General features: G+C 40.6%; 2 protein-coding genes across 31 annotated transcripts in view; both read right to left on the reverse strand.

The window, feature by feature from the left end:
• dlg2 (discs, large homolog 2) overlaps positions 1-27,825 on the reverse strand; it is a gene marked incomplete at its 5' end in the record, with an annotated part of 449,978 nt that overhangs the window by 413,966 nt on the left and 8,187 nt on the right. The gene's annotated exons all lie outside the window — the stretch shown is intronic.
• On the reverse strand, positions 113-5,224 carry LOC307019454 (uncharacterized protein). The gene is made up of 8 exons (XM_079650398.1): positions 3,016-5,224; positions 2,729-2,927; positions 1,870-2,401; positions 1,637-1,779; positions 1,231-1,462; positions 1,017-1,130; positions 813-896; positions 113-704 (listed from the first exon to the last, which is right to left on the reverse strand). The coding sequence occupies exons 5-8, from the start codon at positions 1,405-1,407 to the stop codon at positions 378-380; spliced, it is 702 nt and encodes a 233-aa protein (XP_079506524.1). The 5' UTR covers positions 1,408-1,462; positions 1,637-1,779; positions 1,870-2,401; positions 2,729-2,927; positions 3,016-5,224; the 3' UTR covers positions 113-377.

The raw sequence follows: 27,825 nt of genomic DNA on the forward strand, positions 1-27,825 counted from the left end.
GTTAGGATTTTATCGATACCGGTACCGGTATTGCTTATCGGTATTTTTCGATACTCTTATCGATACTTTTCAATAATGTGGTGCTCAAAATTATAGACATGAATACAAGATGTGAAGATTAAACAGTCATTTTATTGTAATTTTCTTAGAAATAACTGTATAACTGATACATTAGCTTCTCAGAAGCAGACAAATATAAATAAAAAAAACTTAAAAAGGGGTTTGGCTCGCTTTTTAGGGTTTTCCCACAGACAGAGGATGAAAAGAGGCATTTTTTTAAAACATTAATGCATGGAAACATGTCCCGGACTGAAAACTAAATACCCCAAAAAATGAATGCTGCACTCAACAGTTTTTGTTTAAAAAGATAAGCATGTTCACTTTCTCCTGGAGAAGCCGAGATCTCTCCTTACTGAGAGTGTTGCCAGCTGTGGAGAACACTCTCTCAGAAGGCGTTGAGGAAGCCTGAACACAGAGGTAGGGGCTGGAGAGCCGAGAGAGGATAGGAAAAGTTTCCTTCTTTCTCCACCACCAGGGTCAGGGTCTTCTGATGTAGGGATGGGAAGGAGGCCTCTGTAGACTGACAGCTCATTCCTGATGTTCTCAAGGATTGTTGGCGCAGTTTTTTCCTGTTGAATAAGGCTCCTCCGCAGCTCTTTATCATCTTCAGCGAAGAGTTCCTCCAGTGCAGAGACCCTGGGTTTCTTAACAACATGATGCGGAAATATAATATTTACCATGTAAATGTAGTCAGGCTTATTGCTTTTGTTAGAACATATAGCATTGGTATTACAGAATCATGTCTTACTTACATTTCCCACCTCCTCCTCTTCATCCTCTTCATCCTCTTCCACTTCCTGAGCCTCCACTGGCACTGCATCCTCCTCTCCTAACATCTGAGAGGGATATCAACGTATTGATGTTGCTATGCACATTATTGCAATAAAAAGAAAAATACACTTTCTAGTAAACATTGCAAACTATTTCTGAAATATTTAATTTTGATAAATACTTACTTCCCTCAATGCTGCTGCCTCCAGTCGTTCCCAAACTTCATCAGTACTCAGCTTTCCCTTGAATCTTGGATCCATAAGAGTGGCCTCCTCCAGAAAGGCCATTATGTCATGATCCTGCACACAAGAAAATAATAACACTTCACATAACACTTCACGGTGAGTGAGGGAGGGTATATAGTGTTACTCATTATTAAGGAAAGATATGCAGCTGTACCTGGTAACGTTTGGAGAGGTCACCCCAGACTTTTTCTTTTACAGTGGCCACAAATGTGGAATCCTCCTCTTTAATGGTTAAGTGGGTCTTCAGTTTTCGCAGAATTGGAATGATCTGGCCACATGTAGAAGACTTGTCGCTTGACACACACAGGGTACTTGTATACAGCATGCGCATCAGACTGATAAAGTCCTCAGTCCTCCTGAAGTCTTCATCTGTGATCTGTTCAAGTCTGATATTAAATTACAAAAATTATAATGTATACTGTATATTGACCTTTTAGTTATAAAATTATTTGTTTATATCATGACATGGATTTTCTTCATCCTGACAACAATTCAATATTTTTTTAAGACCTATTATAATAACATTATTATGTTTGCTTAGACCATTAATTAATTCATACCTGTCTCTTCATGAGCTTTTTGGCACGCGGGTCCAAGAATGCTGCTTGTATTGCAGGGTATTGCTCCACAAATCTCTCCACCATGAGATAAAGAGAATTCCACCGGGTTTTTACATCAAGGACCACGGAATGGTCAGGCAGGCCTGAAATATATAAATGATGAACAATTCAAATGTATGTATTCCTCCTGTCCTGTCTGAATTACACTGAAACAATGAGGCAAAGTTTCTTACCCAGGAGACACTGCTTTTCTTTGAAAATGGTCTTAATGATTGAGGATCTTTTGATCCAAACAATCACATCCCGGATCCTTGCTGACCACTTAGAGATAGCTTGCACATTGTACACCTTTTGAGCCCCAAGGTTTAGAGAATGCGCAAAGCATCCAAGCTTTATTGTTTGGAGCTGTCGTACAGCCACATCCATATTTGGAGCGTTGTCTACAGTTACGGTGACGACCTTCTGTCTTACCCCAAATTCAGCCAGGACTTCGTCTATTTGTTCAGCAACAACAGGCCCACTCAGAGACTCATATACTGCCTGTGTCTTAAGGACTTTCTGTTTCAACTGGCCTTGGTTAATGTAGTGGAGCGTGACCGTTATGTAGTGGTCCTGTGTAATACTGGTCCACCCATCACTCGTAATAGCAACTGTTGCCACACTGGCAAGCTCTGCCCTCAGGTTCCCTTTTTCGATGTTATACCAAGCAGGTCAGTGTGTCTCTGGAAGGGGTAACCTTTAGGGTTAAGGGCTGAGGTCATCTCCCTACAGTTCGAAAAATAGCAACAAGCATACATATTTAATTATATACATGTATATTGTAAGTTATTAGATCACTTAAACTAAATACCTTACTACACTCTCTGTAAATAATATGTTACATCTGCACTTCTGGTTATATGCTACCTGCTAATACTCTATGCTGTAGATTTTTCAGAACATCCAATTTAAGAAGAAGTAACAGAGTGCAATAATGCTCACAACGTCGTAGTCTGCTTATATTCAACACAGAAGCAAACGTTGGGCAAGTCAAAACTAGGGCTAACTTACCTAGCGTTTTATGCTAAGCCAGCTACCGGCTACCAAACTTACCTAAACCAACTGGACTCCACTGCAATGAAGGGCTGCATATCCTTCACAATATACTTTGCGACAGCCCTATGACAGGTTGCTTTCTGATCCTGTGGCATTGTCCCTCGTTTAGCTATAGAGAATGGAGAGGCCATCGCTGTCTGACTTCTCCTAACGTTATCCTGTGTGGATGCTGTTGCTGCCGCTTGACTGATGTTATCTATGGGATTATTTAGGAACATACATTAGAAGTTGCTTGATGTCTCCGAGTTAATAATTGCAGAGTTATTAACAAAAACAAATGTTACCTTCACTTGTCGAGGTCGAGGCAGCCGCATTTGTCCCGCAAATCCTATCAGGTTGCACCACTGAGGAGGACGTTGTTAGCGTGCTACTGCTAGCACTATTAGCACTAGCAGTATCGCTAGCAGCCACATTGTTTCGGCTGTCAAATATGCTGCAGCGTTTTATATTCAATGAGTGTCTCTTTTGCAAATGCTTCATTAAGTTGCTTGTGTTACCCCCCTTACAAGCAACTAATTGAGTGCATACTGTATATTGCACCTTGCACTCTCGCCGCCACTACATTTGTTGAAGTGCACCCAGACCTTTGATCGCTTCGCTCTGTCTGCCATGCCTGCTGCGGGAGTCTCACAACAATAATAAGAGCGCTGTTGACAGAGATGACGAGTGGCATTTACAGTGGCCAATCAGAGGGGTCTCAAACCGGATACATCACATGGGATTAGGGTTCCCAGCCAACCAGAATGGTTTAAAGTTAAACTAAGGAAGTAGACGTAACACATATATACCGATAACAGCACCCTTTGTCCAGCGGCTTAACGGTATACCAATACTGTCTAATCAGGTACCGGTATTGACTTAGTACCGGTTCTCGGTACCCATCCCTACTGTGGACCATATTCTATGCCAGAAGTTATCCCATATGGGCCTGTCTGACCAAGCTGTTGGTTGGTTTGCAAACTATCTTTCAAATCGCAAGCAATGTGTAAAATTCAGCGGTCTCTCCTCAAGCTTTCTTAATGTGCCCAGAGGTTCAGTCTTGGGACCGACCCTTTTTACTATTTATATAAATGATGTGGGTCAAAGTATTGATGCCTCTGTACATGCAGATGATACTGTTGTGTACTGTTCTGCTAGCACTGTTGCCCTTTCATTTGAACGTCTGCAGTCTGCTTTTGACACTTTTCAGTCACATCTGTTCATCCTTAGGTTGGTGTTAAATTCAGATAAGACAAAAGTCATGTTGTTTTCCAATAAGAAAAAGTTACCAACTGTTCTTCTCTGCATCATGTCTGCACAGCATAACCCCATTGAAGCTGTTAACACTTACAGATACTTAGGCATCACTATAGATGAAAATCAGGGATGCAAACACAGGTATGGTGAAAAAAGAGAGAACTATTCGAAGCAGGAAAAAAACAGCGTAATATACCATCTGACAAAGGCCTGTGCTATAATGCTTCAATTAACTGGCTATTCTTTATATACTCAGATCAATAGGAGACAGAGATGTTAAGTTATAAATGAAGGGTTTTTATTATTATTTACAGCAGGTTGGGGAACTTTTTTCCTTTCAATTTTTACAATATCCTCCGAGGGCCGTACAAATTATTGAACTCAATCTCTGCTTAAAAAAACTAAAATCAGAGCCAATTCATTTTGCCTTTCTTTCATGCTGTGCAAAGAAAAAGAAACCTCTTAATCCAGATATGCAAGCATGTGCACAGTGTGGCATGACCACCAAAGCAGAAAGATATGGACACAAGATGTGTGCAAATGTATTTAGTATCCATGTGAACATGATTTTAGTGGGGGGGACCTAACCTCCTCTAAAAGCATCGATCTGGTGCACTTTGAGGGCAACATGAGGAGATCTATGGGTACATCTTTCAACACCCATTTGAAACAGAACTGTAAGCAGATTTTTCTTTTTGGATATTTTAAAAATCACTCCCCTTTTAAACTCTATTCTTGTTATTTTAAACAACTTTTTTGTTACTGTCATATAATATTTTATGTTTTTTTTTCATTTAGTCTCTAATGTCTCATTAATAATAATGATCATATCAAGGTGTGCCTTAACCTCACTGAGCTGAGTTTATTTGAGCCTCTCAGGAGAGAGCTCTCTTCCACCTGGTTGTAGAAAATATCTTTAAATTCGTTAGCATAGCTAGCTAACCAGATGCTAATAACAACAGATCGCCACTGTGCTTATAACTAAAGACACAGCCACACAAACACTGCGGCATGTGTACGGCTCCTTATGGGTACTGCAATATTTGAAGAGCTGGAGCGGTGTTCCGATGCTCTCCGTTACTCCTTTCAGACGAGACATAACCACGTGAAGACACGTTACGCTCGTGTTGTGTTTAAGGAACCTGTCCTTGGCCAGGAAAAACAGGCACTGGCTTGTTTAATTATTTTACGATCTAGATTTCTTCTTCTTTTTTGAAGTGAGAAGTTGTCCGTCAGTTGGACGGACTAACGGACGGACTAACGGACGGACCCCCCCCCCCCCCCCAAAACGAAAACTCTTCGGTTCTCCACGAATTACACAAGTCACCCAAAGCAGCGTTAAAAAAGCGGGAGGCGCCGAAAAGCGACTAATTTGCATCACTGGAAAATATCTGCTTCAAACCACATATTGACAATCTCTTAAGGAAATTGAAATTAAAACTGGGATTCTTTTTTATAAATAAGGCCTGCTTCTCCCCAAGTGCGAGGAAACGGCTTGTAGCTGCCACATTTTTGCCGCTCTTGGACTACGGGGATGTTGTGTACATGAACGCCTCAGCTCACTCCCTTCATCTGCTGGACGCTGTTTACCATGGGGCTCTGAGGTTCATAACCAACTTTAAACACCTCACACACCATTGCATGCTATACGCTTTAGTCAACTGGACATCATTATCAATGCGCAGATCAATGCACTGGTACAAACTCATCTATACCGCTATGCTTGGACTGCTGCCCCTCTACACTTACATATCACACAAACAGTACAGCTATAGACTACGATCTCAAAATTACATCACTCTGTCCGTCACCTCAGTACGCACGGTGCTTGGGAAAAAAGCCATATCATACTCTGCCCCCTCGACCTGGAACACACTTGACCAGTTTGATACCTATCACGGATTTTAAACTCATTTTAAAAAAGCTGGAGAAATCATCTGTTGGTGTTTGCACCTGCTATATCTGACTGTATATGGATTTTAATGACTACTTTTTTGACAATGTTGTATTTTAGTGTTGCCTCTGTGTTTAGTGTCCTGTCTGTCTGTAACTTTGTGTGGTAGTGTTACCACTGAACAGGTCTCTCTTGAAAATGAGACCTTTTGTCTCAATGAGATCTACACCTGTATAAATAAAGGCTAAAAAAACAAATAAAAAAACAAAACAAAACAAAGGTATGGCTGGAATGGCTGCCATTTATCATATCTAATATCCTAAAATGGATTGCAAAATTCTACTAAAGTCAGTCAGGCTGCACACAAAACAGTAATCTGCAGGTCAACAAATTGTTTATTTAGTATCAACATCCACTACCTATTAGCGGCTAGTTAAAAAGAACATACAGAATAATTTCTCTAACAGCTAAGGATTTTCCTGTTATATAAGTAAAAAAATAAGGTGCATCCCCTGGATGCATCGTTAGTGAGTTTACAGCTGCAACATTACGTTTTATCCATACATATTATGTTACCAAGAATGCCAAGTCTGGCAACAGTCAACTAAAATGTATTTTAATATCACTGTTTGGCAATTCTCAAGCACATTGTGACTAAGCTGTTTGTTTATTTTTGTTCATATCTTTTAATGAAGTCAGTCAGTGTTTAAACTTTTTAATAGAAATCATTTGATTTCAAATGTCTTGACCAAATCAACGATTAAGCCAACGGAAGAAAGATTCAAAGCAGATAATAGATATAATATAATATGTATATAATAAGCAAGTAGAATGTTTATCATCACCATCTTAGTTTAACTAAGATAGCATGTTAACCTGTCTAATTATCATTAACCAATAAGTGAAGATGAGGTTAATTTGTTATTTAATTTACTTATTTAATTGAATTAACTTCAGAGGCCTGCGATCAATATGAGATTATTTCATAAGCCATTTGAACACATTATATTTACGCACAAAAAACTACTGAAATATAATTGCACCATGACACTGGGCTCTGTAGGAAGCAGGCGTGCTCACATAAAAGTGATGACACAGATTTGCGGCTTCCGTTCCGGCACAGAGATGGAAGCATAGAGCAACACGCTCCCGACCTAAAATATCTAAAAACACTGTCCGAACAACGCAATCCAACACTTTGAGTGCATTTAAGTCAACGGGGAAATATCGGACTAACGAAAAATGTCCAGAAAAGGGAAGAGAAATAAAACACAAAGTAAAAAGCATGACGAGGAAGAAATCGATCAGCTGTCTCAAGTCAGCAACAGCATGGATGATGACAAGCAGCCAGATGAAACAGTTCCCAGCGGGGAAGCTCAAATAAGTTTAATTCTAAAAGAGCTGCAAGACTTTAGAAAAGACTCCTGCCAACAACTCAACGGAATAAAGGAAGACATCAGTAAAATTAACAAAAGAATGGTGGAAGCAGAGGAACAAATTGACGCAGCCGAGACCAGGATCCAGTCATGGGAAGAGGTGGTATCTGGCCTAGTGAAGCTACAGGTACAGACAGAGGCTAAACTGACGGACCTAGAGGGACGAACACGCCGCGAGAATGTAAGGATTTACGGGGTAGAGGAAGGAGCAGAAGCCATGTCGACATCGGTGATCGCATTTGTGGAAGAGCTACTAATTAAAAGGACTGGAACTGACCCCCTCTACGCTACAGATCGAGAGGGCGCACCGTGCGCTCGGCCCCAAACCTCCGGCCGAGGCCTTACCGAGATCTCTGGTGGTGACATTTTCAAGTTTTAAAATGAAAGAAGACGTAATCAAAAAAGCCTGGCAGAAAAAAGGGTTTCTATTTCAAAGAAAAAAAGGTCAACGTGGACCATGATTACGCACCTGAATTGCAGAGAAGGAGGAGGCAGTATGCGGAAGCCAAAGCGGCACTTAAGGAAAGAAACATAAGATTCCAGAGCCCATTCCCGGCCAGATTAAAAGTGTTTTATGATGATAATCCAGTGGTCTACAACTCGGCTGAGGAGGCAACAGCAGACATGGTGAAGAGAGGGATAACAGTGAATGTCCTAAATAATCCGAGCTCGCTACTGGACCAGATTAACCGGCTGACCTGGGAACCCAGCAAAAAGCGAGGAGGTCAACTGCACCCGAGCTCCAAGCAACATTACAAGGAACGGCTCCGAAGCTTCGACATCGGGATATCTGATAAGTAGCCTATATTTCATAAACGCCCTCTTTAATGGAGGCTCCTTTCTGAAAATCTTGGTTAAAAAGAAACATCAACTATACAGCTATTTTGAGGCAACTGAGACTATTATTTTTTCTCTTTTTTTCTTGCCTTTACTACTATTATTATTTTTCTCCCTACCCAAAGGTTGAGACCAAATTGAATAGAAGGCTTATAGCACGGGCACATGTGAGCCAAATTGTGGGTCGGATTGCTACTCTCTGTATACTATGGACCATTGTATCAGCTTAAGGGCTGAAGAGGGCCCCCTTCCATCACTAAGAGGAAGAGACTTTCCCTCCACACTCCAACACTCCAAGGCCCAATATGTGGCCTTAAACCTGGAAATCAATGTCACTTATGTTTGTGGTTATTACTTTGTTATACTTTTTTTGGTTATAGTTTTGGATTTTATTAATGTTATATATACAACAGGGGATACGAGAAATTATTTAAATGTAGGAACTCATGGATTTAAAATAAAGGCAAATAATAACCATGCAAAGTAAAGGGTCAATTAAAGTAATTACATACGATGTGAACGGTCTGGGAAATCCAATTAAAAGGAATAAAGTAATGTCAAAATTAAAAAGAGATGGAGCAGAAATAGCCCTCCTTCAGGAGACTCATCTAACAGAACAGGAACACCAAAAACTTAAAAAGTGGAACTTCAGTCCATTTTCATCCTCTTACAGAAAGGGATCCAGGAGGGGCGTAACAATCTTAATCTCCAGAAAATTTAATTTTGAATGCACATATGAAAAAAAGGACAAAGATGGGAGATATGTACTTATTCGGGGAAATTTGGAGGGTACTTTAGTTACCCTCCTGAAATGTACAGTGGGGCAAAAAAGTATTTAGTCAGCCACCAATTGTGCAAGTTCTCTCACTTAAAAAGATAAGAGAAGCCTGTAATTGTCATCCTAGGTATACTTCAACTATGAGAGACGAAAGGAGAAAAAGAAATCCAGAAAATCACATGGTCTGATTTTTAAAGAATTTATTTGCAAATTATGGTGGAAAATAAGTATTTGGTCAATAACAAAAGTTCATCTCAATACTTTGTTATATACCCTTTGTTGGCAGAGGTCAAACGTTTTCTGTAAGTCTTCACAAAGTTTTCACACACTGTTGCTGGTATTTTGGCCCATTCCTCCATGCAGATCTCCTCTAGAGCAGTGATGTTTTGGGGCTGTCGCTGGGCAACAGGGACTTTCAACTCCCTCCAAAGATTTTCTATGGGGTTGAGATCTGGAGACTGGCTAGGCCAATCCAGGACCTTGAAATGCTTCATACGAAGCCACTCCTTCGTTGCCCGGGCGGTGTGTTTTGGATCATTTTCATGCTGAAAGACCCAGCCACGTTTCATCTTCAATGCCCTTGCTGATGGAAGGAGGTTGTCACTCAAAATCTCACGATACATGGCCCCATTCATTCTTTCCTTTACAGGGTATATGCAGGAATCCTGAAGTCAAATTTAATACCTTTTAAGACCTTTTTTAAGACCCTTTCCATACATTTTAAGACCTCATCGCAACTTTGAGTTCTAACCGGTTACATTGGCAACACACTTTACCTCACATTTACTATATTGATTGTAAGATAGCAAAACTAAACAGAGTGCAGACAGACTACTGAAGCCTTCTCTCCACATGAACTTCAACCTCTCTGTGAAGGTCAGGTTTAATGCAGTATGCTGCTTTGTTGCTTCTGTACTCTGTGCTCTTTCATTCCAGTAAAACTCCTCAGAAAACATTAGAAACCAGTATTTGACCAATAAACAAAACAATTGACAAAACTTTGAACTATGAAATATGTTAAACTTTGGTGAGCTTCAGCGGGGTAATGCCATATAGGAGCTCCCTCACAAATACCCAGGGGTTAAATTGGGCTGGGGCTGTCCGGGGCTAAGCCCTGGCACATAAGACGATGCTCTGACGTCATCACCCTCACACATTTGTCATATGTTTACAAAAAAGGATATATATGTTAAGACTTTTCTCGTTCTTAATATAGACTATATTTAGGGTCTATATGTGTTGACTTTACTTTAAAATAGCAGATCTCTGTGATCGTATATAGTTTGGCTTAGACCCCGGCCCCACACGGTAAAACGCATACGCAAGCGCAAAAAAGGCTTCCTTTCACACGCATTCGATTCATTAACGTGTCCGTTCACACTAGACCGCTGCAAATGCTGGAAACGATGTAGTACATATGTCATGCCTGTAAGTGGCGCTGCTGCCGCCCGAAATACACCAAAAGCAGCGAAGAAGAACCCGGAGCATGGTTGCCATGGTTGCCCTTCTGTTTATTCTCCTCGGTGGACGGCGTGTTCTCCTGCTGTATCTCTCAGGTAGTCCACCAGCAGATGAAAAACACCCACCTCTCCGCCTTTTCCAAGGAACGAGGGGACCGTGCGGCAGTTTCCGTAAAAAAAATGTTCCGCCGGTCAACATGTCCGTTAAAGTTTAAATCTTCCGTACAAAATTAGGAAAGTGCTGGTCAGAGGTCTTCTTTGTTATTTGTTGAGCTTTAAAACAAATTGATAACGACTCTTTTCTCTGTATAATAATATAATAATATTTAATAAACGGTGACTGCCTCTCTTTTCCTCCCCCTCTTCTGATAGCCCAGCAGCAGCAGGAGACGTGGGGAGAGGGAGGCGGGCTCTTTCATCGTTATCAGAAAATGATCATATAGGGCACACACGGAGCCGTTGGACCCCCAGAGCGTTGCGTATGCCGGTCTTCCCACCTTGGGACCCGTTACCGTAGTCGTTTATTCCCCCCCCCCCCCCACACACACACAGAGCGGAGCAAGGCAACGAAACGGCGCGCTATGCATGGGGCCGCCTTTTGGGGTTTCCCGACATGTCGTTTCAGTAAATTAAAGGGTGTTTCATGTTGTCGTTGCTGTGGGACTTCTTAATACCTTGGAAAATGCCATTTAATACTTTTTAATACTTTTTAAAAGCCTTAATTTTCGCTAAATTGATTTATCAACTTTTAATACTTTTTAAGACCCCGCGGACACCCTGCTTTACACGGATCAGTCGTCCTGGTCCCTTTGCAGAAAAACAGCCCCAAAGCATGATGTTTCCACCCCCATGTTTCACAGTAGGTATGGTGTTCTTTGGATGCAACTCAGCATTCTTTCTCCTCCAAACACGTCTAGTTGAGTTTTTACCAAAAAGTTCTATTTTGGTTTCATCTGACCATATGACATTCTCCCAATACTCTTCTGGATCATCTAAATGCTCTCTAGCAAACTTCAGACGGGCCTGCACATGTACTGGCTTAAGCAGGGGGACACGTCTGGCACTGCAGGATTTGAGTCCCTGGCGGCGTAGTGTGTTACTGATGGTAGCCTTTGTTACTTTGGTCCCAGCTCTCTGCAGGTCATTGACTAGGTCCCCCCGTGTGGTTCTGGGATTTTTGCTCACCGTTCTTGTGATCATTTTGACCCCACGGGGTGAGATCTTGCGTGGAGCCCCAGATCGAGGGAGATTATCAGTGGTCTTATATGTCTTCCCTTTTCTAATAATTGCTCCCACAGTTGATTTCTTCACACCAACCGGCTTACCTATTGCAGATTCAGTCTTCCCAGCCTGGTGCAGGTCTACAATTTTGTTTCTGGTGTCCTTTGACAGCTCTTTGGTCTTGGCCATAGTGGAGTTTGGAGTGTGACTTTTTGAGGTTGTGGACAGGTGTCTTTTATACTGATAACGAGTTCAAACAGGTGCCATTAATACAGTTAACAAGTGGAGGACAGAGGAGGCTCTTAAAGAAGAAGTTACAGGTCTGTGAGAGCCAGAAATCTTGTTTGTTTGTTGGGGACCAAATACTTATTTTCCACCATAATTTGCAAATAAATTATTTAAAAATCAGACAGTGATTTTCTGGATTTTTTTTTCTCATTTTGTCTCTCATAGTTGAGGTATACCTAGGATGAAGATTACAGGCCTCTCTCATCTTTTTAAGTTGGAGAACTTGCACAATTGGTGGCTGACTAAATACTTTGTTGCCCCACTGTATATGCCCCCCCGGGATCTGAATGGTCATTTTACAAACATTTTTGAAATAATAACATTGGAGGCCCAAGGAATTCTAATTTGTGGGGGAGATTTCATTGTTAGACTTAACCCAACTTTAAATACATCAAAACCCCTTTCCTCAGGAGGGAAACAAATCACCGAGAATATTAAATTGATCTTGGGAGACCTAGGGCTCTCGGATGTATGGCGAGACCTAAATCCGTCTACGAAAGATTTTACCTTTTACTCACACCCACACTCAGTATATTCAAGGCTTGATTATCTGTTTATGTATCAGAAAGACTTTTATAGGGTTCAAAATTGCAGTATAGGGACCAAGGACTTATCGGACCATGCTCCGGTCTCCATGGCATTAAATCTAGGACTAGAAAGGAAAAGCACAATCTGGAGACTGAACACAGGAATTCTTAACCAAATCAGGACCGATATAAATGATTATCTGAACGATAATGATAATGGAGAAGTGCCCCCAATAATCTTGTGGGATGCATGCAAAGCTGTCATAAGAGGAAAAATAATTGGATATTCCTCAAACATTAATAAGCAAAGAAAAGAGAAAACAAATCAGCTACAAACAGAACTAAAACATCTAGAAAATATACATAAGAAAACCCTAAATACAAAAACTAAAATGGAAATAGATTAAAAAAAAGAACGAACTCCATGAAATCCTCTCAAACGACATAAAAAAAACAATGATCTTTCTAAAACAAAGTTATTATGAGGTAGGAGGTAAATCAGCAAAACTATTGGCTTATAAACTAAAAAAACAACAGGTAGAAAACACAATTTATAAAATAAAAGACCCTGAAACAAGTATTATACATAGTAATTTAGAAGACATACATAAAACTTTTGTCTGTTTCTATAAAAACCTATACACACAGCCTAAAATAGATAAAACCAACATCAGGAGTTTCCTAGATTTGATAACTTTTCCTAAAGTGCAGGATGAGCAAAACCATAAATTAATTATAGAAATTACGGGAAAAGAAGTAGAAAAGGCAATCACTGAATTAAAACCCAATAAACCCGCAGGCCCAGATGGTTTCCCTTCTGAATGGTACAGGGAAATGAAGGATCTACTGATCCCAACAATGAGGGATGCTTTTAACCACGTGCTTCAGACAGGTATAGCCCCCCCCCTCATGGGGCGAAGCAGTAATCTCCCTGATACCGAAGGAAGGGAAAGACAAATGTGACTGTAGAAGCTATCATCCAATAAGTGTGCTAAACCAGGACTATAAGATCTGCACCCACATTTTGGTAAAAAGACTCGAAGAAATCCTCCCTCAGATAATAAATCTAGATCAGACAGAATTTATCAAACAACGGCAAACTCAAGATAATATCAGCAGAACTCTACATATAGTTGAACATATATCCAAAAACAAACTCCAGGCAGTACTTTTGAGCCTCGATGCAGAAAAAGCCTTCGATCGAGTTAATTGGAAATTCCTATACCAAGTTCTTGAAAAGTTTTGCTTTCATAAGATCTTTATTAATACTGTTCTAGCACTGTACGACAACCCTTATGCAAGAATAAAAATAAACGGAGCCATATCAAATTCTTTCTACCTTGAGAGAGGGACACGACAGGGATGTCCAATTAGCCCTCTGTTATTCGCAATTTATATTGAAGCTCTGAGTTTGGGGGTTACTCAAAATAACAATATTACCGGTGTAGAAGTATATGGTCAGGAACATAAATTATCATTATTTGCTGATGATATATTAATATACCTGTCAAACCCAGATGAATCATTCTTGAGTTTACTGACTTTTTTGGACAATTATAGTTCTGTCTCAGGGTACAAACTCAATATAACAAAAACCCAAATATTGAGCTTTAATTACAAGCCAAGCCAACATATAAACTCACTCATTGATCTTAATTTGGATCTGAACCACTTAAAATATCTGGGAGTAAGCATCTCTAAAGATTCAGAGGAATTGTATACACTAAATGTCAACCCTCTAAGTCAGAAAATAAAAGAAGACATAAATAGATGGAACTTGATCCCAGTGCTGAGCTTTGAATCTCGAATAGAATCAGTGAAAATGAACATCCTACCTAGACTCTTATACCTTTTCCAGAATCTACCAATTGAAATCACAGACAAGCAGTTTAACGAATGGGACAAAACCATATCAAGGTACATCTGGCAAGGGAAGAAACCAAGGATTAGATTCTGTACTCTTCAACTAGCAAAAAACAAGGGAGGAGTAGCGCTCCCCTGCTTGAAGGACTACTATATATCAGCCAAATTAACCTGTTAAACACCAAGGTCCCCACCGGCGGGGACCCTGGTTTTTTTTTTCACGACACTGTGTCTCAGGGGATCTTAATATTTAGGAACCTATTAATGTGTTATACCAGATTAATGGAAATAATCTCAGCTAACTGACGATACAAACCATTTTTACCAAAACAAAACACAAGTCTCATAAGAAGCATCTAAATGACCCCTTAGCGAAAAATGCTAACGGACATTGACACATAACTCAAGATAAAAGTACCCTTATTAATTATCGTAGCTGCACATACAAGATATTAGATTAAAGCTGAGGTTCCACAGATTATTTAGGTATATAGTATCATCACTTAGTGATCCGAACTCGCGACAGGGGAAGCAAACAGAGACATCACAACACCTAATTTTACGGAGCTTCTAGGGAGATCGTCTCACCGTAGTTGTCAATCTGATCAAAAGGCGTGTTCAATGGCATTAAAACGAGAAAAAACGCGGCTGAATTGGTTAATCCATAGGTTGATAAAGTTTCTGGGCAATAATTTGTTTTATTTATAATCCATAATTCCATTTTTATGTAAAAATCGCAGAGCAAAAGTTAGCTGCTAATGATAGCCACCAGAGTGGCTGCTGCTTCCGGTCTTGGCTATGCGGCAGTCTAACACACACACATTACCAAATAAGGACTATGTTGGAGTTCCCCTCGATTCCATTGGCTCTGACGGTTAGAAAGAGATGTCACATGTCAAAATCCAGCAAGGGGAGCCAGAGATATGGAAAATCCATCCAAATGGCCCCTAAAGAGTTTTTTTTTTTTGCTAAATCTGTCTAAAAAGGTCAAATATCAATTGTTTTGCATCAATCTTTATACAGCAGGGCTCGACATTAAGGACTGCCCGATGGCCCGGGGCCCTCTAGTATTTAGCTCGGACCATGAAGCCTCACCTGTTGGTTGCCCGATCAGGCAATCTATTATACCAGTATCATGCAGCTCGCGGATCCAGTAATGAGTGGCCCGACAGTAAAACTAAACATATCTATAACTAGTTTAGGTAGTTTGAGAGGTAATTAAAATAGCTACGTGTGATATTCTAACCTGAAGTGTGTGTTTTGTCCGCTCACCGCTGCATGTGATCATGCAGAGCTGCGTATCGACTCGTCAGCAGCAGCTGATCTCTCTCTCCCGTCAGATTAGACTTCACTCGCGTTTATGTCCATATCGATCAGATCCAGCTAGTTTTAGCTAATGATATGACTTAGGGCTGAACGATATACCGTGTCATGGCGATAACCGCGGTATGCCCATGCGCGGTTTTCACACCGCATGGACGTGCGGTTTTATTAATTTTTTATAATATAAAAACATATATTTAAAAAATAAAATATTAAAATTAAAATTTGGAAATGCGATAGTAAGTAGGTATTTTAACTCAAACACGTCATGTTACAATTATTTTTGCTGCTTGATAGAAAAGGAAAACTTGCGCGGCTCTCATGTCAGGGGTCCTTGAGTGAGTGACATGCAGGCTCTGCATCACAGCAGGCCCCGCCCCGCTAGTTTGCAGACGATCGAAAACACGGTAAAAAATGAGCGCGGCACAGGAGGACGAGAATGAAGATTTAATTCGAAAAAGAAAAGCAACATCTGCCATCTGGGATTATTTTGGTTACAAAAAGCTTGATGTTGACCAAACAAAAGTACTTTGTAGACAGTGCCATGCAGTTGTTTCGGCAGCCCGAGGCAACACGTCAAATGTACTTGCCCATTTGTCTGCAAATGCACACACACACACACACACACACACACACACACACACACACACACACACACACACACACACACACACACACACACACACACACACACACACACACACACACACACACACACACACACACACACACACACACACACACACACACACACACACACACACACACACACACACACACACACACACACACACACACACACACACACACACACACACACACACACACACACACACACACACACACACACACACACACACACACACACACACACACACACACACACACACACACACACACACACACCTTATGTGGATAAATTGTTATGCTATAAATTGTTATGCTATAATATAAATAATATATAGATGAACTCAGACGATTGCTAAAAAACATCAGGTAGGATTGTGGCATGTAGGGTGACCAGATGTCCCGCTTTGCGCGGGACTGCACAGCATTTTCACGACTTTTGGTGCGTCCCGCAAATTGAGACGATGTCCCGCATATTTCATTTTGATAGGCTAAAACGTTTTTCTAAAATCAGATTTATCCAATGGCTGTTGAGAAAGCAGGGAAGGCTATCATCACGGGGGTGTGTTTGCTGTCAATCAAACTGTAACACACGGTGGGTGCTGGTCAAGTGTTAACCAATGAGAGTAACTCACTCACACACACCCCCCGCGGCCCCGCCAAACAACAACAACAACGAAAGTCAGTCAATAACGCAGGCGACGCAGCAGGTTATGGAAAATGGAGGAAACTGAAACTACAGCTTAGAAGAAAAGAAGATGCACATACAACAAAGACTGGGAAGACACTTACCCGTGGGTCAAGCCAGTGTAGGGCGACTCTCAGAGAGAGTTTTTTGCAATCTTTGCAATAGTAATTTTTCAACTTCACATGGCGGTGAATACGACGTCAAAAGACACCGAGAATGCAATTCTCACAAGAAACGTGTCGCTCAAAAAGAGACATCCCACTCTATGGAGACATTCCTACTCAAACCAAAAAATGATGGCCACTCAGACAAGGTAACAGCAGCAGAAATAACCAGTGTCACCACAGTGACTGTGGTAACAAGCTAGCGCCGACCATTTTTCCAGACTCTGATATAGTAAAGAAAAAGTCATGTGGTCGTACAAAAGCAGCGTCCATAATAACAGATGTGCTTGCCCCTGCCTCTGTGGAGAGTTGTTTGACAGAGTTAAAGACACCAGTGGTTCTAGGTGACAAAATAGCCCACACACTGTGGGGGGGCCCACCTGTTGTTGCTGTGATGGACACAACAGAAAGCTATTTTATGTTATGTATTATTATGTTTTTGTGATGCACTTCTAAACACTTGAAGTGAATAATACCTGCTGCCTTGGTTAGCCTTAGTTTACTTGTCTTTATTAAGATACTAAATTGTTACTGCATTTTGACTTCACTTTCTGTCATCTGTCATTGTTTATTGGATTTTTCCAGGGGGGGTTGCTGCTGTTGAGAGGGTGTCCCACATTGTCCCACACAAACATACTCCTTGTCCCACATTTGGTTTGTTGGGACCTGGTCACCCTAGTGGCATGGCAAAAAAAAAACGCAATATATACCGCATGGGGAAAAAAAAACGCAATGTCAGTTTTTTTCAAAACCGTGCAGCCCTAATATGACTACCTGCTTATTAAAAGACACCGTGACCTAAACAATAAGTGTCGCTATGCAACTGGGTGAGGCCACAAAGTATAGCGCAGCATTATGCATTTGTTTACATGCCCACCGGAACCCCGAGGCATTAACAACAGATCAACGCACAATCAACACATACAGCACATCTCTTTCTTCACATTAAGTGTTACACATTAGAATTGACTACTCTTGTCTGTCACATACTCAATCAATCAATGTTTATTTATATAGCCCAATATCACAAATGTTACATTTGTCTCAGTGGACTTCACAGTTTGTACAGAATATCAGTATGACAATACGACACCCTCTGTCCTTAGACCCTCACATCGTACAAGGAAAAACTTCCAGAGAAAACCCCACAGTTTAAAGGGAAAAATGGGAGAAACCTCAGGGAGAGCAACAGAGGAGGGATCCCTCTCCCAGGACGGACAGACGTGCAATAGATGCCGTGTGTAAATTGAAAAGATAATACATTTGCAACATAGGTAGTCCATGTACAATACTCTTCTTGTCTGTCACATAAGTGGCGCAACTGAAGCGGTATTGCGCTAAAGGGAAATTATTTTGACCGGACATTTTGACCGAAGAGATTTAGATTTGCTGGCTAACGGGAACTCTGACGTCGCCATTGTGTGTGCTTCGCGGATGCACTCGGCTGCTCGGGTCTGCTCGGTCAGCTTCTGGATGAGGAGGCATTCCTTCGACCAATTTACATTAGATAACATTACAAACATTTTTAACAGGGGCCATAATAGCGTAAATAATGTTTGTTTTGGCAGTTATAACTGCATGTAATGTTTTCTACTTTTTTACATCTGGGAAGGCATTTGCCTTCATCTGATGGAAAGTGTCTTGACCAACAACTTAAGTATTTATTATAGCTATGCAGGGCATGCAAGCGAGCAAACACAAACAAGTGAAATGAAGAATACAATTGAAATTGTAATATTGTGGTGGTTCATCTTATAATTCAGTCTAGAGAATGCACCAGACAGCATCTAAGACCTACAAAAATGTAAATGTTCTAGGGGGAGGTCCCCCAAACCCTTCGTGAGTCATTTCGTCCGCGTGCATTTTTCAGGGCAATCTCTATTGGGCTCAGGGCCATCTACCAAAATCCTTAAATGTCATGCACTGTACAGGGTACTTATTATATGTTGTACTTTGGATTCCTAAAGCTTTTAGTCTACTAACCCATCATCCAAGGTTAGTTTTCACTATAAGTACAAAATATTTTTTGGACGGACACTATAATTTATAGTTTTTTACCATGTTCAATCTGAATTTTCTTTAAAATAAAAAACATCTATATTGAATCTGACTTTTCTACATCCAACTCACAGGTTTATCATTACTTTGAGAAAAAAGGATATTAATTTAACCCTTTTAGAAGGGAAGATATGGTCATTTGTTCTGGGAATGTCATTTTCAAGCCTGAAACCTGAAAAACAGGCTCGGGGTTTAACAGGTTTAATAAGCTTGTTCTGCTGGTGAAAGCCAGACTGCAGAGCTAGATGGAAAGAAATTGAGAATAATGTATCAGGAGGAGTACCAATCGAGGCAAGGTTAGGGGATAAAAGACAAAACTTACTGGAAAAAAAGATAACCGCTGGATAAACCTCTCCTTAAAGTTATGGTTACGGGTCATTACCAGGAGTGACTTGCTGGAGGAAATGAAGATATTAAGATGGTGCTCACATGATCTTGATTCCACCCCGAGCAAGCTGGATAAAACATTTAAAGATTGGGCCAAACATGGCCATACTTCATATTGCACATTTTTCAGCAAAGGAACCATGTTTGATTTTCAAACACAAAAAAAACGATATGGATTGAATAACGGTAATTTTTTTAGATTTCTACAGGTACGCCATTACTTAAATAGTTCCCTGTCAGACAGCCAGAAGGCCATTTAACACCCTTAATTAATAGTTTTCACCAATGCATACACATCAGACACAGGGATGAAAGTAATGTCAAAACTCTACCAGGCTCTTCAAGATATTAAAAAGGAAAATACTTTCTATATAAAACACAAATGGGAAAACGAAACCAAAAAAACCATCCCTGATGAAGTCTGGACAAATTACTGTACTTTTCAATGGAAGATCTCGAGCTCAGGCACCTACAGGATGTTCAGTTGGGAAATGCTGAGCAGGTAATTGTTCAGCCCTGCTCAGTCATCACATCATCTAGGGCCCCCCAGCTGCTGGAGGAAATGTGGTTCTCAGTTAGCACATCACTACCATTTGTTTTGGGCTTGCCCTTTAATAGTAACTTTTTGGGAAAAGATCCAAATCGAAATTGAAATAATAACACAGGAAAAAATCCCTTTAAACTGGGACGAATTTCTATTTGGGCTCGTACATTCAATCCCCATAAACTCCAAACAAAACAATTATTTGGAATTCTTACTGTTGCAGCAAAAAAAAAAAACAATAACTAGAAAATGTCTCAAAGCGGATATCCCTTCTCTTGACAACTGGTACGACAAAATCCATTAAATCTATGTTATGGAAAGAATCACCTTCTCAATGAGGCTTCAGGAAAACACATTTGAAGAAATATGGAAAAAGTGGAGAATTTGCATATCCCGAAGACGACCATCCCTTGTTTGACTGTTTCTATACACCGATTGAATGTATATGTATATATGTGTATGTATGGTCACATGTATGTGTGTATGTGTATTGAATGTATATATATATGTATGTTGATATGTATGCATATGTACATGTGTAGATATTTGCTATTTCAAACAACCCCTGTGTACTTTTGTCGTTTTTATTATACTTTTACTAATTTTGTTTGCTATTTCATTTGTCACTTTCGGGTATCTAAAAATATATGATTTGAAAAACTGTACTTGTACTATAATGTGACCCCAAATAAATAAAGAATAAAAAAAAAGAAAGTGATGACACAGACATGTGGACATTTCAAATAGAGATGTAGCTTTAAGAAGCTGTTAAAGGTATTCATTTTGGATTTAACCAAATGAATATTGATCGTCTGAAGGAGACATTAACGACATCCTCATTTTCATAATTGAGAAGATGTGGGGTGACCTTGGAAACTTGATAGACCTTTAAAGCAAAGGAAGTAAAAGCTGGCACTGAAGGCACAGCAGCCTTCAACTTTGCTGAGTGATTGAGGAGTGGGCATGGTGAAAAGGTTAATCCAAACAGGGATCCACTCTGCAGGGAGGGGGTTTAGCTGGAGCGCCCAGGCCACTGGCCGGATTAGACAACACCTAATGCTTTGTAAGATGATTACATCTATTTATGGAGGCTTTTATTCCATTGCAGTTGTAACTCTGTTTGATTGCAGAGACCAATTGTTTGTCATCATCCCTGTCAAAGGATTTTGTAAGATATTTAAAGGTGGGGTAGGTAAGTTTGAGAAACCGGCTCGAGATACACTTTTTGTTATATTCCATGGAATGCTCTTAACATCCCGATAGCAATGAATATCTTAAGTGCTTTGACAAAAAATCCATTAAAAAATGTCATCTGTGGAAGCAGTAGTACTGTAAAAAGCACGACCAATCATCTGAGCCGGCCCGGCTAAAATAACTGGATGGCCTACCTGCCTGTCAGCCTTCCATCTGTGCACAAACTTATCTCGTGCCTTCATTGGTCATGTGCACGTTCGTGTGTGTTGGAGGAGAGGGGCTCTGTAAGGAAGTGGCAGATTTTTTCCGGCTGTGTATTTTCTAATTCTAGCGCACTCGAGCTGGTTTCTCCAAAATTACCTACCCCACCTTTAATGAATGAGTAATGAATAAAAAAAATGTGTACTTAAATAATGACCACAAAGCCTTGCAATGATTAAGAAAAACAAAAAATAGGCCATCAAAAAACGTACTTAATATTCATATGGAGAATTTATGAGTAAATGAGCAAGTGGTGAACTTACTGTTGGTCATTCGCGAAAAGTAAGGTTATTATCTGGAACATTTCTTTAGAAAATTTGTTGCAGGATATTATGTAAGCATTCAAACCAGAGAAAGATTATAACATGTAATCCACGCATTAAACGAAACGTGTTCTAATAAGAGTTTGTCCACACAGTTAATATCTATTATTTGCTAAATATGTATTTTTGATTATTGTGGGCTGGACCTGTATTTTACAGGAAAGGAGTGAGCATAGGGTCGAGTTGTCGATTCTTGTTCAGTTTTCTGTGACTATCTGCCTCACCCTCTCAGACTTTAAGTTGTGCGCGCTACTAAAGAGACGCGCTACCATGGAAACCAAACAATGGTGTAGCTCTATTAAAGTCCGAGTAGAAACTACGGTGGCCCTGAAGGGCAATCCCCACAGGAGCAATTTGGGGTGAAGTGTATTGCCCAGGGACACAATGACATGCTGACTGCAGTGGGGTTTGAACCTGTGACCCCCTGATCCGAACACCAACGCACAACCTACTGCACCACACGCCTCCCTGTTATATGGATGTTTTATTATGTTGTTTCTTTTGTCTCGACAGTATGTTCAAATACAAATGAGGGGCCCTGCAGGAAAATCATGTGGGAACAACAAATCTATCTGAAGGTGTCAGTATGGTGTGAGGGATGTCTGTGTGCATAAAAGGAGGGGAACTGAGCTTTGAGTCCACAAAGCAACTTGTGAACATTGTGAGTCAATTGGACAGCGTGCACAACTGTTAAACAGCAGTGAATACAATATGTGCCAAACATAAGTTCAGTCAATCAGGTGAGCTGCCATTCGGGCTGCACGAGATCAGGAAAACACGCCTTATGCAATATCATTGTTAAATTTAGCGGTGACGATATCACTTGCGATTAATAAACAAATACAGTATGATTACATCAACTTAGTTGAATACCCGATTCTGATTGGTCAATTTTGACATTACAGGGGGTGTTATTACTCGCTAACACACCACTGCTCAGGATTACAAGACTGTTGCTAAGGAGGATCAAGGAACTGCATCATATCATTCAGCTTTGGGCAACAAACATTGACTTTTGGACAGTTACGGAAAACCTTGATCAGTACTGCCGTCATTCTTAGTTATGTTGCTGTCACCGCAGTTCCAGCCATTGGTACGCCGTGGAAGTAGGGCTGGGCGATATATCGACTTTACACGATACATCGTGGATTGCACTCCATGCGATGTCGTAAATGACCACATCGTGAACATCGAGTATTATGTTGTCAAATCAATTTCCCGCCGCGGCCAAAATGAGCTTTCCTTTCTCCCTCATAGACGCAGGCACACACGCAGGCCCCGTCTAACTTGCACACAAACATTACACACATGCACAGTGACAGAGAGCAGGGCTCGACATTATAAATGGCCCGCTGGCTCGGAAGCACTATTTAGAGGACATTTCAGAATATCGCGATATATATATCGTAAATCGCGATATAGTCAGTAAATATCGCGATATCATTTAGAGACCATATCGCCCAGCCCTACGTGGAAGCAACTATTATTTATTGACCAATTAGGAAAAACATTTGTAATGCGCCCTTTACAACATGTTCTTGTATTTTAAATGAAAACATCCATATTACCCGAATTATTAAAATAAATAATGTCTGAAAAGCCATGCTGAAGCAAACGCCCTGCCGTAGCTATCTTCTGGAACAATACTGGTGTCTGGCACACACACAGAGATGGGCAGAGCAGAGATAGAACACACTTTCTGAAAAGTGTTGATGTTTGACATTTGACAGAAGTCTTATTTTTGGACATTAATCACACTGTTGGGAAGCCAAGAACTAATCCATATTTGCATGTTACAACATTTCTAATTGCTGAAAAATACAACTCGAAAATGTTGCTTTGACTGAAGAAACACTTGTTTAAAAGGTGAATAGCAGACCAAATGAAATTGGGTCAACATTTACTGTTTTTATTTTACTGTAATCTTAATCCTCTCATCCTCTACCAACCACCCCGGTCCCTCAGATCCACCTCAGCCGGTTTGCTTTTCATCCCAAAGGCCAAACTCCGGCGCTTCGGGGATAGAGCCTTCTCTGTGGCAGCCCCGAAGCTCTGGAACTCCCTCCCCCAAGACCTCCGTGAGTCTGAGTCCCTCACCCTGTTCCAGTCCCGCCTCCAAACCCACCTCTTCAACTATGTATCCATAAGCCCACCCGCCCCCCTCTCAACAAACTTCCTCCTGACTGCTTTTCTGTTTTGTTTTGTTTCTTTGTTTATTTTTGGTTTTGTTTCGTTTGTCTACCCTCCCTCCCAAATGTAAAGCGTGTTTAGGTTCAAGAAAAGCGCTATAGAAATATAATTTATTATTATTAATAAAACAGGGAATAATTGTACCCACTATATTTCTCTTTTACGTATTTGACAAAACGTAGTGCTCATAATATATTTCAGGCAAATAAATCCAGAAAAACGTTTAAAAATTGGCTCAAATCTAAGTGAAGAACAAGTATAGATAATCTAAGCTTGTATATCAGAAATATTTCAACTGGAAGCAGCTGGCTCTTACAAAGACCTGTAGCCAGTCATTGTGTGGTTTGTCCACACCCTGCGACTCCAGGCTGGCCTGATTTTCCAAAGTCTTGGTCAGTAGAGCACATTACAGTTGTTGGTTTAGGTTTAGGAAATGACAATTCCAAAACCCCACAGAGGAAGGTGGTCAGAGCCTTTAAAGGCCACTACACACCAAACTGACACCAAAGAACACATCCCGACGGACCCGACTGTTGTGTCACCTCACGTCTCCTGCGTCTTGGCAAAACAGTCGCATTGGAACACACCGCAAAGACTTCAGCCGACGGCCAAGTAGCACGTACGCACTGCGCATGCGTGAGTCGCAATAACTCTCCTTACCAGCAGTAGTGTGTATTCGTCATTCAAAAGAGGCAAGCGGAAGACAGACTATGTGATATATACATACAACAAATAGCAACATACTACAGCTCTAGCCAAGCGGCACAAGGATGAACTATGCCAATATTTTAACAGTATTGGTGCAGTGCCTTTTCAGTGGGGAAAGATATAGCAAATGTGTGTGCCTATCCTGCTATTTGGGTTTATTCTTTTAATCACACAGCGTTAAGATGAAATACAAATGTGCCGACATAACTGTCAGTGGCAGCCGTAGCATTATTATTGGTTTAACTAGCCTAACAATATATTTTAAAAACAATTTAAAATGACCATCTACAACATTAAAATACTTCTAGGCAGATTGTGGACAGTAACAAAGTCACATACTGTATGCAGAAGTATTATTTTAAGCAACACATTAGGTTGACGAAACACTCAAATGTAATTAAAGTCAGATCCATTCGTGTCTTGGATGGGGCAGTGATATCATAAAACTGTTGTACGCTTTCAAACACTCTGTAGTTTATTTATTTTTAACCATGTTGTTCTGTATTAACCTTGCAGCAACTATGTGGCTTGTATCCTGGATTATATGTTTAAGTCATGGATGTTTAAAGTTCATATTTGTCTAATATTAGTTTACTTTTCATTAATGAAGTATGACGCTGCGCTGTCCGTACACTTGTCCCTGTTTGTGATTGGTCAAATGTTGCTAACCCCGCCCCTTTCACGTGAACACGCTCTCAGCTGGAGAGAGAAACCCTGGCTTGATTTACTGAGTTGATAATCAGCGTCGTAGGACTGCTTAGCGAGATCTCGTTTGTTAGGGTTAGTTAAGATAATTCAAACATATCCAGGGTCTGTTGAACTGGCTTCGTAGTACAGGGCACAGGTGGCAGTGCTAATGTCAAAGACAAAAACATTATACATTATATTTTATTTTACCAAGATGCAGTGACAAAAATATTTGGGAAGTATTAGCCTTCCCTAGCCTACAGTACCCGCCGCCTAGTGCTGTGTACCTGGACTCACATTCAGGTTCAGGTCCGGACTCAAGTCCAGAGGTTCAGGTTCAAGTCCGGACTTATAAGTCCGGACTTGTGTCAAGTGGTGTGAGTAACTAAAGTGAACTTACTGTGAGCTAATTATCAATTGAAAATAAACTCATAATCAACTCAAATTCAAACTCGTCAGGTTTATTGTGCCCCCTTCCAACTTGTGTCTACACCATGTCTTTTCTAGAACTTTACATGTGTTACTTACTAACTACACAACACAACTACATACATAGTGATGTACATACAAGACTCAATATGCAAGAGTACAAGTCTATGTGTTCTTGTTCAAGAACAACAACATATTGACATTGTCTGGGTGAAGTGTTGCTCTTTCGGCAGACACTATATCACCATACATACAAAGGAGTTAGCTTAGCTACACTACCAAATATGGCAACCAGCATCCCACGCTGTCAGTGTCCAGCTTCCCTTGACGTCACACAGATCTCGCGAGCAGTTGCGATATTTTGCGAGACTTCGTGAGCTCAGTAATGGCCGCCATATCAGAAGCCAAAACAATGTTTTTCTTCTTTTCTCAGCGCAAATTTCTCGATCTATGGAAGGTTTTAGATGGTTTAGAACAAAAAGGAGAATATACGTAAGTACCGGTTCCCGACGTTCCGGTTTTAACCGGACTTGAACCGAAACTTTTTACAAGTCCAGTACCGGTTCGGCGTACCGGTACGCAGCACTACCGCCGCCTGCAATAAAACAACCCTGTGGGCCATCTAAGCTAATTTACAGATGGCCCTGAGCCCAATAGAGATTGCCCTGAAAAATGCACGCGGATGAAATGGCACGAAGGGTTTGGGGGGCCTCCCCCTAGAAAATTTAAATTTGTGCAGGTCTTAGGTACATTCTCTAGACCAGGGGTCTCCAACCTTTTTCTAACCGGGAGCTACTTTTGAAAAAAGAAAGTGGCCAAGAGCTACTCATGTTATTTTATATAGATTTCAGTGCACATATCACATTCGTGACTCAAGAGCAGAAACATTAACATTAACATGAATAAACTTGACTTTCTCATGAAGAGAAAAAAAGACAAATAATCACCATGCAATACTGAGTTCTGCTTTAACATCAATAACTACAGTAAACAGTTTTACAGATAAGAGTGCAAAGTTCCTAATTGTAATAATAACATTTCTAGCTCTATAATTTAAATTATTTCAAGCATTTCACAAATGTGTTTCACATGTAAAAGGGGAATATGGCTTGTGCTTTTCTCAACTTGCATCAAGCAAACATATGTCTTCAAACATTCAGTCTGTCACTGCATTGTTGTCTTTCTCCTGACTCAGCTAATGTGACACCTGGCACTGCATAGCATCCACCAGAGCACTGTACTGGGGTGTGTATCCTGACAAATTCACTCTGATTGAGTCATTGAGGTGTTCATCAGTAAGTCTTGTCCTGAATTTGGATTTGATAAAGTTCATATCAGAGAATGCTGATTCACAGCGATATGTTGACCCAAATAAGCAGGACAGTTTCAGTGCAGCAGTTTGAATGTTTTTGAATTTCTCTGGGTCCAATAGCTTCCAGAAATCTTTGTCCATCTGATGTGCTTTCAGCTGAATGTCATTCTGGAGATTGATTATCTCCAGCTCCAACTCTGAAGCACTGAGACTGAAAAGGCTGGCCAGTTGCTCAGACATGTCAGTAACATCCACAATGTTGAATGGGTTAGCAAGGAAACTTGCACAGGGCTCAAGCTGTTTAAAGTCAAGAAACCTGTCCTCAAATTCCTGCCCAAGCTTAGTTAAGCAGTCACAGTACTTTGATAAGTCAAGAAAGCCAGCAGCAGCTTTATTCTCCTGCAGTACTTTTTGAACAGAGGGGAAATGATGCAATTTATTTCCCTTTACTTGCTGGAGATATAGACACAGATTTGCTTTAAAGGCCTTTACAGCACTAATCATGTCACATACTGTTTTGCCATTGCCTTGTAGCTGGAGGTTAAGCTGGTTTAATTTTCCTGTCAGATCAGTCAAAAAGGCCAGGTCAAGTACCCAACCAGCATCAGATAAGATGGAGGTGTCCTCCCCCCTCTCTTCCATGAAGAGCTTTACCTCAT

This window comes from Notothenia rossii (assembly GCF_949606895.1).
Source record: "Notothenia rossii genome assembly, chromosome: 9".
In the NCBI taxonomy this organism is placed as follows: domain Eukaryota; kingdom Metazoa; phylum Chordata; class Actinopteri; order Perciformes; family Nototheniidae; genus Notothenia; species Notothenia rossii.

Bases quoted from the DNA above. Each gene is read 5' to 3' on its own strand.
- LOC307019454 (XM_079650398.1), bottom strand. From the start codon at position 1,407: ATGCGCATGCTGTATACAAGTACCCTGTGTGTGTCAAGCGACAAGTCT. The intron at 1,131-1,230 runs GTACAGCTGCAT...TCTTGTGTGCAG, and splicing joins ACCTCTCCAAACGTTACCAG to GATCATGACATAATGGCCTT. The intron at 897-1,016 runs GTAAGTATTTAT...TATCCCTCTCAG, and splicing joins AGGCAGCAGCATTGAGGGAA to ATGTTAGGAGAGGAGGATGC.